General features: G+C 44.1%; 1 protein-coding gene across 1 annotated transcript in view; it reads right to left on the bottom strand.

Moving 5' to 3' along the window:
• The window catches only part of LOC133011408 (protein diaphanous homolog 1), a 40,263-nt gene extending 33,183 nt beyond the window's left edge, over positions 1-7,080 (bottom strand). The window contains exon 1 of the mRNA XM_061079139.1: positions 6,308-7,080. Within this exon, the coding sequence (XP_060935122.1) occupies positions 6,308-6,406 (99 nt within the window). The 5' untranslated portion in view covers positions 6,407-7,080. The remainder of the gene's footprint in view (positions 1-6,307) is intronic.
• Positions 7,081-13,504: the final 6,424 nt, after the last annotated feature.

Genomic DNA, 13,504 nt, shown 5'->3' with positions numbered 1-13,504 from the left:
GGAACCCATTTCATCAAGCCACTTGGCAACATCCGTAATAACATTTTTACAAGCCAAAATTAAGGCTGTGGTAATATATAAAGACAATGACCATTTCATTAAGAAAATATATTGATAGTGTGAATAATAAACATAACACTACCAGAAACCAGCTGGATGAAAAATAAAGCCAGTGAGATCAAAGGAGAGAGACCAGTTTGAAAATAAATTCTGATAATGGCAAAGATGATGTATCTATAAATGTGTTGTTTGGAATTGAGGTTCACATTTCAAGAGGTATACCTGGAAAAAAATTGATTGAATTATTGTTATGTTAAGAGTTAGGTTCATGAAGCTTCTGCATTAAAGCTAAAAACAAGTGTTCTTTCTGAGGTCTAAGGTTGATGTCCTGTATCAGGAGCCTTGCATTTCCAATGATAAAATAAAAAAATTGGTGTTACTGGTAGATGAGTGAGGAAAAGAAGTAAGCAAGAAAAGCAGGAAAATTGTGATTCTCTTTTTACCCAGAATTGTGCAGCTCCAACATCATCATGTATACAATTTGAAGCAAATAATTAGAAACATAGTGTAGTATTGTATTGAAATAAATGTAATCATTTTTCTTCTATGCATTTCCAATCATTCATCATCTTGCCTCAGTGCAGTGTCAAACCCAACAACTGTAAGACCTCACATCCCTGCTGGCCCGGCAGGCTGAATATAATGCATCAGTTATCTTATGAAGTGACAGTAACATTGTGCCAGAGGCAGCAGCAAAAAAGAAATTAAAAGTGCTTTCACCCTTCAGCGTGCAGAGTATAGTGTCACTGGGGATTTGGACGAGACGCAACATCAACTCTGCCCTTTGTGAATTTATTCATGGTGGCACAAAACCGACGGGTTACATATTTTACTCAGCTGTATGTCGGCTCCTTTTGACAGGCTGTCAGGAGAGCAACTACTTACATCAACATATTATAGTTACTAAAATGGACAATTATTTTGATTAATTTCCTGATGTCTTTTCCCCTGAATGGACTTTTTATCTTTTGAATGTCATTTCATAAAATTCCTTTAAATTTATTCCGACATTCAGAAGGCTATAATGAGACTCTAAAGCTGTCTGAGTTCATCAAATAAAGTGAGTGTTGTGTAACAGCTTTGTAACCAAGAAGTCCCCGGGTCATTTTTGCTGCGGTGGAAGAACAATCTTGCTCATCTGCACTTCTTTTCAAACAACTGTCACATGCAGTGAGAATAAGTAAAGCAGAGCAAACCAAACACAGCCCTGGGCTGAGCCGACAGCTGCTCCTCTTCGATCGGTAAAGTCCAGTAAGAGCAGTTCAAACAGACGCCACTGTGCACTTTAATCAGCCAGCTCAAACATGGAGATTATTGCATCAAGTTTCATTATTACATCCAACTTCTGATGCCTGAACAGGATATTAGTTAACTTGAGGGTGACTGACAACTTGCTGTAAGCTGAAGTCTTAAAAGTGCTGCAAAAAATCTGCAGCCATATTTAAACAGAAATGTTCAAACAATTGGATCCATCCTGGTCTGAAATCTCCAGAGACTTCAGGCAAGAGGTGGCCCAGCATGCAGTGGCAGGTCGCAACATATACCTCAGCCCTTACCACCAAAAACACTTGAATCTCGTTTTCTTGAGTTGATATCTGTGTCTTTTACATACGGCACCTCATTTTCATCCTGAGATACTTCTTTATGTTTTATTTCTATGTTAAAAAAACGTGTTAGAAACATCATCAACGCACTCGCTCGCTCGCAGTGAATCCTCTGGATAATCTCCTGCTGCAGCTTATTACAAGGGGCTGGCAGGAAAAACTGGAGATTGTCTGCATCAACTGACTCAGAAATACGCGTTCTGACAAACAAACCGTCCAGAGAATTTCAGAAAATCCTCTGGTCAATGCAGGTCTGAAACCATCTGTCATACTTGTCATGAAGTAAACAACATTAGGGGTCATTTTGATCCACAAAGGGAGAAATCCTCCATGTGCTTTTCTCTGCTACTCCATTCCACACCAGCTGTGTCACACAAGGAGTTTCAGCTTTGCTATTTTGTTCAATACAACTCCTGCCTTCAAATCATTGACTTGGGGGGTGATCAACATGCTGCAAATTTTAAACCATAGAGTAGTGCTGCAGAGGTTTTCTGCCTCGTATGATTCCACACCTATTTACCCGCTTACGGGTTTTTTAGAATCAACTCAGTAATTTAAGCTTTCCATGCCCATCACACCACCCGTAACTTGTTAATATCGCTGACTGCACCCCCACTCCCTGACTTCTTTAATCACCTTATCTGCATTTCCTTTTTTTTAATTCTTTCCCACTCCCCTCTCCCTGTGTACCTGCTCAGTGCTCACTGGTGGCTCACTTTCATCCCCTTGCTCTGAGCCAAGAGGCCCCTGACACTAGCAGTCCATTAACCACTCTAGTTTCATGCCGATAGTAAGTCATCCTATTCTTCAGTTCACAGCATGCTTCTCTTCCTCTGAGACGTAAAGAGCCGGAAACTGTGTGTCAGTGTGTGCCTAGGTGTGTATGTGTTGGGGGAACAGAAGAGGCACATAAATATGAAAGAAACCGGTGCAAAGGGAGTGACTGAGCATCGAAACAAACTTCTCGACTTGACTCAGACTACTCGAGGCAGACTGTGTGACTAAAGAGTCGTGACCTGACTGGCTTAATTCATGGCGTTATCTTAAATGAAGCATTTGCTGAGGTGGTTCCCCCAGGAAGTAGGTGCACCGTTGCACAAAAGCATATGCAGGCCCGAGATTGCATGCTGATCGTGCCAGTGTGGCGTGGTTTTCCGCTGAAGCTGCTACACAACTGCATTACTTTTAATAAGTAGGTGGGACAAAAGAAATAGATTTAGTTATTTATTGCTAAATATGTTCTGTATCATGACACATGCAAGAAAATATCATTGGACATGAAGTGTTTTTTGGTGTTTCACATTCACAATTTCAAATTTTTAAAGTCAAAACAAATTCCTTCTGTTACAATCGTTTAACATGACAGCAGTGATCCAACTGGTAGGCTGGGGTTGCATGCATGAGCTAGTCAGCATATTATTCCACTCTGCATATATTTTAAAAGAGAGTATATTGACACTTGCTCTAGGGCTCGATGAAAGACATCTACTAGAACAGGTCGGTCTTGTGCATCTATGCGTTAGATTTCCTCCTGGAAGTCATATGAGAAGTTTGATAATTATAAGTTGTCCTATCATCAGAATGGGCAATATAATTTCCTCTTTATGTAATGCAATATATCAACTAACACAGCCCTAAAAGGAAAGATCTGCCTCAAAATAACAGGAGAATAATCGATCAATCAAAAAGAAATACAAGGATGACCCCCAACAAAATAAGATGAAGTTGTAAAGCTCACTCCAAATATTTGTACTGGTCTCCTTCATAACCAATAGCTATTTTCTGGGCATGAAAAAAGTCAGCGCATTCTAACAAGAACTCAGCAAAACCTTTCACCTAGAAAAAAAAATCTGATAAAACGGCATTAAAAATACTCTACAAGATATCCCAGAGCAAGAATCTGTGATCCACAAAAGTTCGCCTTGTATCCCAAATAACTGTTCATGCAGTGATCCCTAGCTAATCCGCCCTGTGCCTGCCTGCTGGGTTCAGCAAGCATGTTTATGTCAACAGGGATCTTGGATGCAGATCCTCTCCGTCTCTGGGTCTGAGGATAGTGCTTCAGGGGGAGCACAGCACAAACTGCAAAATACCTGAGTCATACTCGGCTGCAGATGTACTTCTAGATGCAGTGAATCACGCCAAGCATTCCTGTTAAACATAACTATAGGTTACCTGAGTTGCTTGATGTTCCACGTGAAAAAAGGGACCAATCAGCAAATGTTTGTGTTGAACAGACAATTCTGATTTAACCGACCCTGACACTGACTCAAACTTATATTAAACATACAAGCAATCCAAGGTAGAGCTTGAGTAAACATAACAGGGGTTGATATTGAGGTGAGTCCAAATTAGATTTTAAAATTATAAATGATGATTGGGCAGAATACACCTATTTTGACAAAATAACGATAGAAAAAAAACAAGTCTTTAATTATAAATGCTGCATTCAAGCCCTCCCATCCATTCGTTTTAATGCCAATCCCTGCTCAAGTCAGTGGTATTATTCCATCAACATACGTTATTTAAAAAAATGAATCCAGCCAGACTAATCCAAAAACTGTGACCATGTCTAGGAAAATAAATGATTAAAACTGGATAACCCACCCACACCGCTTCAGTCAGTCCCAGACAACACAACAGAGACACATTCACACAAGGGTGATGTTAGCTTGGAATACCACAGAGTAAGCCGAGTTGAGATCACACACACACACACACACACACAAAAATCCAGACAAACACGTCACTAAGTCACACATTATCACATCATGTTGTCTGAACAGAGGCAAAAGCAGCGAGTGATGACGTCATAGATAGTGGACTGATAGCAGGGCACTGTAGATCGGGTGCACACCCACGCATAACTCTACACTGCTTTACCTCTGTCTGAACTCTGACTTGAGCTGTAATACAAATTCGGCCAGATCACTTTTCTGAGTCTGTGTTGTACTTAAGTCGAGGACCTGCCGCACTGAGTCGAACACACAGACACTCACACTTTCAGGTGTCTCTCCCTCAAAACTCACGACTGGTGTGTGCATGTGTGTTCTCAGGACATTGCAAAATGACTTCTGTCGCTGACTCATGTTTACTTACAGCCCAACCTTAACTTGTGGGTACATTAACGGAGCGGTACTGAATCACTTCAGTATTTTCATAAATGTCTGTCTCTGGAACTGAAATTAGTTTTCAAGAGTGAAAACGCCCTAGAGCAGCATGGACAGGTTTTCACTGTACCAGGTTGTGATTGCATGCTTGTGTGAACTGACTTAATGTCTCGTCATCAAAAAAATGTATTTAACTTGCACAAGCTACAAACTTATATCTCTGTGCTTGGCATAGCTGCAATAAGGTCCATGCCCAAGTGGAACTAGTTCCGTGAAAAAGCCTGAACAAACTGATTTCTGTACAGTCCTGTCAGCAGGAATTGCTGGTGGTTAAATCGAGGGAGTGTCTGAGTGGGACCAATAAAGAGGAGGGAAACCTCCATCACTGAAAGGTAGTGAGCATGAGTGTGTATGTGTGTGTGGCGGAGCAGTTTACTAGGCGACCACATGTCCTCTGTGAGCATCCTCTATGGTTACCGTGTGTCTGAGTATCAGTTTTCACCTGTTGCTAGACATGGCCATGAGGTCAAGTTACACAACAGTTCGCTGCGGCCCGACGACAGACATCTCTACGAGTGACTCCTACTCTGCTCCCCCCCCTCAAAGACACCACGCTGAGTCACACATGATGCAGGCGCGACCAGGTTCACGAAATGATGTCATCGAGATTATGTCAGCTTTAAGGCATTCGAGCCACGCCATTCCACAGAATGTTTGCTCATTCTTTTGAAACAACTCTATTGATTATCTTTCAGTTTCAATCATTAACAAAGTTCACGCGGTGCTCTCTGTGAAACATATTAAACGCGATGATAACTTATTAAGCTGTTAGATAAATGTCAAAAGGTTGTTTAAAAATAAAATGGCCTGGGCACTCAAATTGATTACGATAACTATCGCTGTATAACTTTCATCAATAGCAATATAACAAAAGTTCATTATGTATCCATATATCGCTTATGCAACGTGAAAGCATGGTGAGGAGAAGTAATACAGAACAGGTTTTAATGGCGTGTGGCAGGTTTGGGGAATATTTGGCTGGTTATCAAGTGTCAACTTTCACAAGCAAAATAATCAGTCTGTCATCTTAAAATAAAGCGGGACATTTATCCTGATAGTCATCAATATTATTTGAAAATGTTTATCTAGAAGACATTCTTGGCCACATTGCCAAGCCCACATATTAAAACATGAGTCATGTGTTGTGACTTGTTGCACTTTTACTGCACAACTTGCACAGTACACGTCTTCAGGGTTGGAGGCACCAGCTCCTTCCTCCTCTGATGATACTTACAATGACCTGGAACGGTGAATTCTGCACACAGGGTAATATTTCAAGCTGTACTGATCACAGCTTTAGGTGGTGAAAGTAATTACAGGGTTTGGTCACAGTTTGTTGCTTCACTTGAAATGTGAGAAGAAGAAACAAGTAACCATCTGCCGAGTGAGGTGCAGAGGGAAACCTTTGAGCCCTCGCAACCAAAACAGATCGTAAAAAGTAGTGCAGCGGAGTTCAACATGTGGGATACTCACAAACTTCTTCTTCCCTTCTCCATCCTCGTAGTTCTTCTTCGACTTCTTGTCCTTCTTGGGTCCAGATGCTGAGGCGGAGCTGCCCGAGTGTGGATCCATACTGAGAGATTAATCCTCGATGCGGTTGTCAAAATAAACCCCTTGTGGTGGTGATCTCCACACACACACACACAACACAACACAAAGACACAGTTGCCCCACACGGATGTATCTTCACCGTTGGTTAGGCTTGCCCCCCCCTGGCTAACTTACTAGCCACAATTAGCACAGCGCTGCTAAGGACTTGGTCGAGAGCCAACGACACCGAGGGAGCCCCTCCGCTGAAGCCGCCTGTCCGTCTCCCTGAAGGAGGGAAATTCAAAGCTCAGCTCCGGAGCTTCGAGACGACAAGTACACAAACGACCTGTGGCTTCTACTCAACAAACACCGAGGACATTCCCGCACCGGTGTCCTCAGTGTAACACAACGTGGAGCTTCCACTATGTGACTTTTAAATCCTTAAAAAGTATCCGACGCTATGTGGGCTAACGTTAGCTTTAGCTACGCTAGCTCGGTGGAGTAACCGTGGGCTGAGACAAAAAAAAGACAAAACCCTCCGCTCTTCTTCCTTCCGCGAGTTGTTTCGCTGCGTACAACGCGAGGAGCGAGTCGGTGTTAATGGTAACCAGTCTCCACGGTGTCTCCCAAGTTAGTTTCCATGATTGAGACAAGTTTAGTTAACTTTTTTATCCTCTGAGTGACAGAGTGTGGTCGGCGGAGTCTTCCTGTTCCTCTGTGACAGACACAGGGGGGCGGAGCCAGGAGCCCTGCCGCTTCACCTGAGAGGAGCTGCTCCAGGAAGCTGCTGCTCGACGTCCACATAACAACAAGTTCCTTTTCTAACATCTTACCCGTGTGAGAAAGGTTTTTTTTTGCATTTTACGAATACAGATCAGACATGGACATTGAGCATTAACTCTGCAGCTTCACTTGAGAGGATTTAACTCCAGGGAAGCAGCATCCCAGCCAGAGTAGTGCAACTGCTCATCGTACCAGAGAGTTAACTGTAAAACAACAACAGAAGAAGACTGTAGCCTGAGTGGATGTGTCCAAGGATAACTGATCCAAAGATAGTTGGGGAGTTAAAGGGAGGAGAGCCCTGACCACACTCCTTTCCTTTGCCACATCGTGCCTCAGTGAGATTCTGTCAAAACAAAATGCAGATCAAAGCTGCACATTGAAATTGAGCCAAGAGTCTCACAGCTGCTGAGATCTGACGCACAAAGAAAGTGCACACCGCTCACTGGAAAGATTATTGGACTAGAACTGTTGTTCATGTGGAGAGAATGTTCTGTTTTTGTGTTTTTTTCTCAGGGACTTGATACACTTTTTTGTGCAGAGAGGTAATTCTGCTAAAAACAAGTGATGCGGAGAAAAAAATGTAAGAAGCATCCTGTAGAGTGCATCTTCCACTCCAAAGTGACTTTTTCCTTTTTTCAGTAAGATGTCATGTTTAACTTGAAGTTAAATACAACTTTAGAAGTCGCATAATTCACATAGTCACTTCAAATGCTTCCTCTCTGATGTGACTGGGTTTTTTTCAGTGACATTACATACATTAAAGTTGGATTCCTGCATTAATTATTACCGACAATGTTTCAAATAAAATCTGTCAGAGATTACAAGCAGAACATGTCTGTGTTTATTGATGTTTATGTTATACATGATTGTCCGACGTCTCCGACTAGGACATTTGCGTTCTCCCATGCAGCCCCTTTGGATAATTAGGAGCTTATGTAGGTGATGGTTGAGGTTTTGGAAATCGTTCTACTTGCCAAGGAGGAGCCCTGCAGAAAAAAAGTTTGGGGAACCACTGACTTAGAACATCACAGGGAATGATGCAAGTTTATATTGTGTCACAATCTAGAATCCAAAATCTAGAAGATGAGATGAAGAGGAACAGACCTGTAAACTAAATGTCAGTTGATCATTGCAATGGATAAAGCCACCAGCAGCAGGCAGCACAGGCCAGTATCAGGGATCACTAACTGGTCTTAGGTGACTGGTCTCAGGCTTTTGGTTGATGATGCGATGGAATTATCCACTTCAGTGACCTCTACGTGTTTGAGTACAGGAGAAAGTTTAAGCAGTGACTTAGGTACTTTCCCAGTTCTGCGTTTAATCAGTTCAAGGAAGAAAACAGCAACACATAAAGTTCTGCTTATTCAAAGTATTTCATGTGTTCAAGAAGCTCCATAAGAGAGAAAGTGTAGCTTTTATACTATAGTGTAATGTCATGTGTTGCCTTTGCCACTCTTTCTCTGGCCGTAATATAACCAAGTTGCACAAAGCCTCTCTGTGTGACTCAACTTTCTGTGTCCTTGACCTTTAGGTTCTGATATGAGATTGACCAGAAGACCTTTACTCAGGTATTTAAGGCTGCACATTCCAAGACCTTACACAACTCATCTCTTATTTCCGGAAATGAATCACACATTTGGGTGTAGGTGAGACCTCAATCGTGCAAGTGTTATAATGGTTATTATAAAGAATGTAGATCGATATAAGTATTTTTCCCCTCCTTATTTAACTATTAATACCAGTGACAGAAGTAAGTTTGGTCTCTGTTTAGTGCAGGTGAGTTTTGGGGAAATTATTAATGGTTATCTTTTAAATTGTACTTTGGACGGTGGTAATGAGGTGTGTATAGAAATAATCAGCGTTCAGGCGCCACCGTGCGGTTAGATTATGAACGGCAGGTTCTGCAGTTTAAGCGGAGTTGAGACAGCGCGTCAACCAAAGTAAATGTACACATATTGGCGTGTGTTTTTTGTAGACTACTTTATAATGTTCTCTAAAAGGAATTGTTGGCATTTTAGTGTAAGCCATTGACATTGGGTGGCAGTTATATCTGTTCAGAGGAATATTGAACTTGCCTATAAATAGCATTCGCAGCTATTGACTGAATGAAGAAGCCACATGGAGCTTTTTTTCTGAATGTGAGGAATTATCGATCCAGAATGTCAAAATAAGCGCTTGTAGTTTGTCTCAGTCCTTATGCGCAAAACACCCCGGGACACCGTGTCCTTCTGTCACCAGCCTCCAATCTGTGCAATGTTCCCAAATCCAGAAATTACGCACCACAGACATTTTATATTTCTCTCTTTAGTGGGATTGTTCCTCTCTTTATAAATGATCTCAAGAATTGTTGTGTCCATGATCCTCGGACATGAATTATATTCTGTGAAAGGCAGACACACACACACACACACACACACACACACACACACACACACACACACACACACACACACACACACACACAGGATTACAGAGATTTGCTCATCTTTCTGTCCTGGCAATGTGAGAAGTGTTTTCCAACAACAAGATTGTGGAGGATATGCGCATCACCGGTGGCAGCAGACAACAGTTCGGTTTAACGCACAGGACTCGTCATAGGTGGTGATTTTTTTTACAGCCTCGGGTCATTCTCCCGATATTGGTGCAGTAAATTGTGCGAGAGGTTAATTAAAATCGAAAGTGCAAGATAAGGCCGACAGGCCTCGTATAAACACCTCTGTGGACGCAGACCTATTAAATGATTACCAGTTGGCCCTTCCCACCAGCAGCTGCAGCATCACCATCCACATAAAGACCAAAAAGACGTCAAAAGTATACATTGAAATACCTTTATGTGACGATATAGGCCTACAGTCTGTCATTTAATCCATTTAATCACCAGTGTACAATATGGGAGATTGCGGGTTGATTGCATAATTTCACAAGACAAGACAGGTAAGTTACAGTCATACAAAGTGCAGGTTTATACAAACTACTGAAGATTCTCTCTGCGCTGACGTAGCCTGTCACTCTGCTCTGGGAAATAAAAGTGATTTGGTTTGCCAGGGCCAGTGGGAAATTCCGTGGATCTGCACTCAATCTGCAGGAGACAGGTCAGATTGGTAAGAGCCACTATACAGATGAATGAGGAGAAGCTTTGGAGTGGAGGCTACATTAGGGACTAAACTGTTTATTTCCGAAGTGCTTTGCGGGGGTTGCAGTGGATGATGGATGGTTTCACAATTCCTTCATTAATTACCAGAAAATATAAGAGTCAGAAATTTAATCAGGAGTTAAATTGTTAGCTTCCCACCGGCAGCAGGCCAACGCACACACAAGTGGTCTTCAGAGACGCCCCCTGTGGTCTGAAGGGGGTCCGGGGGTCTCGAAGTGGAAAACATTTGGGCAACATTTGACACAGTGGAGTCCCTCGCTGCACCGTGTTAGGTCTGGTTGGGGATTCCTGTATATTTAGAGCATCAAATGTGTCCAAGACAACTCGTGAAGGCAGCCACCCCACGCAGGCACACAAGTCAGTCCTGAACCCCCCACCTCTCCTCCTCCTCCAAAGGGCCACGGGTCACAGGGGGTCCATCCCAGCGGGTCCAGCCTTACTTGTAGGTGGTCCGGGCCTCTCTCAGCGACCTGTCATATGGCATGGAGGCGAAGAAGGAGTTCCTCAGCTGGCAGTTGATGAAGAACACAATGAGCAGCACCAGCAGGAAGAGCAGCAGGCACATGACCAGGTAGGTGATCAGGTCCGGTTTGTGGAGCTCGCCCTCCCGCAGACCCCCGCCTCGCCCCGCGGTGGGTCGCAGCAGGGCGGCCACGCTCACCGAGCCGCCGTGCGAGGCGTTCAGGGACGAGGGGTCCTGCGTGGAGGACTGGCCCAGGAGCACCAGGTCGAAGTCCGGGCTGTCGGTGGAGTTGAGGAGGATCTGCCTCAGCATGGTGCTCTGCGGCGGGCTCCCCGGCTGCGTCTGACGGCTGCAGGGTGACAAGACAAGGAGGAGGTTATGAAGCCACCTGAGCCTGTGTGTGTGTTCAGTTTGTGCGTCCTTTGTCACGGATTAAAATGCAGCAGAGGTGATAAAGGTGTGAGGATTAAAGAAACATCCACAGGACTATTATGTCATTAAAAGAAGGAACACCTTAAATGTCTCGCAAGGTCACTGATAAACTCCCTCCAGTGACGCAACATAATAATCTCCACTCAAAAAGACGAACCTGGATTGATCTGTCCAAAAATCCAAGAGGATTCTCCCTACCCTGTCTAGTGCCCCTGAGCAAGGCACCCCCTCAACATCTGCTCCCCGGGCGCCGTACATGGCTGCTCACTGCTCTGTGTGTCCTGCACCAGATGGGTTAAAAGCAGAGGTTAAATTTCCCTACAATTGCATGAGTGTGCTTGTGCATGTCTGTGCATGTGTTTGGGACAAATAAATGTATCTTAATCTTATCTGCACCACAAAGTATCTGGCTGGAGTCACTGCAAACTACAGATTCCTCTAAAGTACTACATGTTCTCGTTAGGTTATCTCAATCCCCATGCGTAAAAGGCACCGGAGCGCATGGATCTGTTCGGGGAACGACTTACTCTGGTGTTGGCTGCGAAGAGTTCCGCAGGTGAGCTGGTAAAGACTGAAGTCCCGGCTCCGCATTCCTCAGTGTTCCTGGCTCGTTCCGCTCCAGCTCCGCCGGTGATGCGCCGTGGAGAAGCAGCGGGTCGATGGCTTCAGACGTGCGCTCGCAGACCATGTGTCGCTGGGTCCGTGGGTTACTGAATCCCAAGCTCAACGCGTCACATTTAATTGAACTGGTCAAATCCACGTGTCAGGGTCCCCAGCATAAGGATAGGCTACATTACCAGATTCCACTTGTTGGCGTTCCCATTCAAAACCCGTGCTGCCACGCGTGGATTTACGCGCAAACTGCGTTGTGGCTATCGGGTCGACATCCAGGGTCTGTCACGGAGGAGAGGGAAGTTCAACTGCGGCGCACGGAGCGCACACACGTCCCTACGGTGGCCGAGGACAAGATCGGCGCTGCTGGTGCGCACAGGGCGCAGAGGAGGGACATGCCGAACTCCCCCGAATCCCCCCAAAACCTGCGCGCTTTTATCCAGTCAAGGGTCGATGCGTGTTGGATAGATGCCACCGATGGTCTGCCCTGAAGGGATTAACGATCCAGTATGACTAATCAGACCAAAGGAGACATCAGTGGAGGACAGAACGCAGCGCACCGGGTCGTGAGCAGCCTCTCGTCTTCGCCCTGGGTTGCGTGTGTTTGAGGGAGAAACAGAGGGAGAGAGACAGAGTGAGAGGGAGGGAGGGAGGGAGGGAGGGAGGGAGGGAGGGAGGGAGGGAGGGAGGGAGGGAGGGAGGGAGGGAGGGAGGGAGGGAGGGAGAGAGAGAGAGAGAGAGAGAGAGAAAATTGCAGATCAGGAGTGAGGGAGGAGGGTGGAGGGTGGAGGAGGCACATCACTGGACAGGGATGTGTAACTCTAAAGATAGAGTCACACAGAAGTAAGTTCTATCTATCTATCTATCTATCTATCTATCTATCTATCTATCTATCTATCTATCTATCTATCTATCTATCTATCTATCTATCTATCTATCTATCTATCTATCTATCTATCTATCTATCTATCTATCTATCTATCTATCTATCTATCTATCTATCTATCTATCTATCTATCTATCTATCTATCTATCTATCTATCTATCTATCTATCTATCTATCTATCTATCTATCTATCTATCTATCTATCTATCTATCTATCTATCTATCTATCTATACATTTGGACTTCTATATACATCCATAACTCCATCTATACAGCTATGCATCTATTCATCCATTCATCTATATATCTGCATCTGTATCCATACATCTCTCGCTCTATCTATCTATCTCTACAGTCCCTTCCTCATATTATTAACAAAGTGATGAGAGAGAGTTGAGGGAGAGCAGTTTCTGGGCCGGCGTGAGGAATGTCTCACACAGGAGGGATGAGAGAACAGAACAGGAAAGGGTGTGAGATTGGCGAGTGTGTGTAACATTCATAGGGGTGATTACATTTTGGAAAAGATCTCCCAGGTTGTCCATTGTTTGCTTCTTAGCGCCGGACTCATCTGAAGCGTTGGATATCAGAGCACTTTCCATTACAAAGCCCTGCCCTCTGCCTCTCTGCTGTGCGCCCTGATCTGTGAGTCCGCCACAAAAAGAAATGTGTTTGCCCTCTGTGAAATAGATTTTGCATCGGTGCACGACACTAAAAAGAAGGTGCTGAAGATGGAGATTTGGAGCCCGTTTGCTCTCACATGATGTTTCGAACATGAGCGTGCATACAAAGGGCCAGACCGTATAAGCTCTGA

This window comes from Limanda limanda, chromosome 10 (genome assembly GCF_963576545.1).
Source record: "Limanda limanda chromosome 10, fLimLim1.1, whole genome shotgun sequence".
Classification (NCBI taxonomy): domain Eukaryota; kingdom Metazoa; phylum Chordata; class Actinopteri; order Pleuronectiformes; family Pleuronectidae; genus Limanda; species Limanda limanda.
The sequence above is the reverse complement of the archived record's forward strand: the minus strand, read 5'-3'. Positions and strand labels throughout refer to the sequence as shown.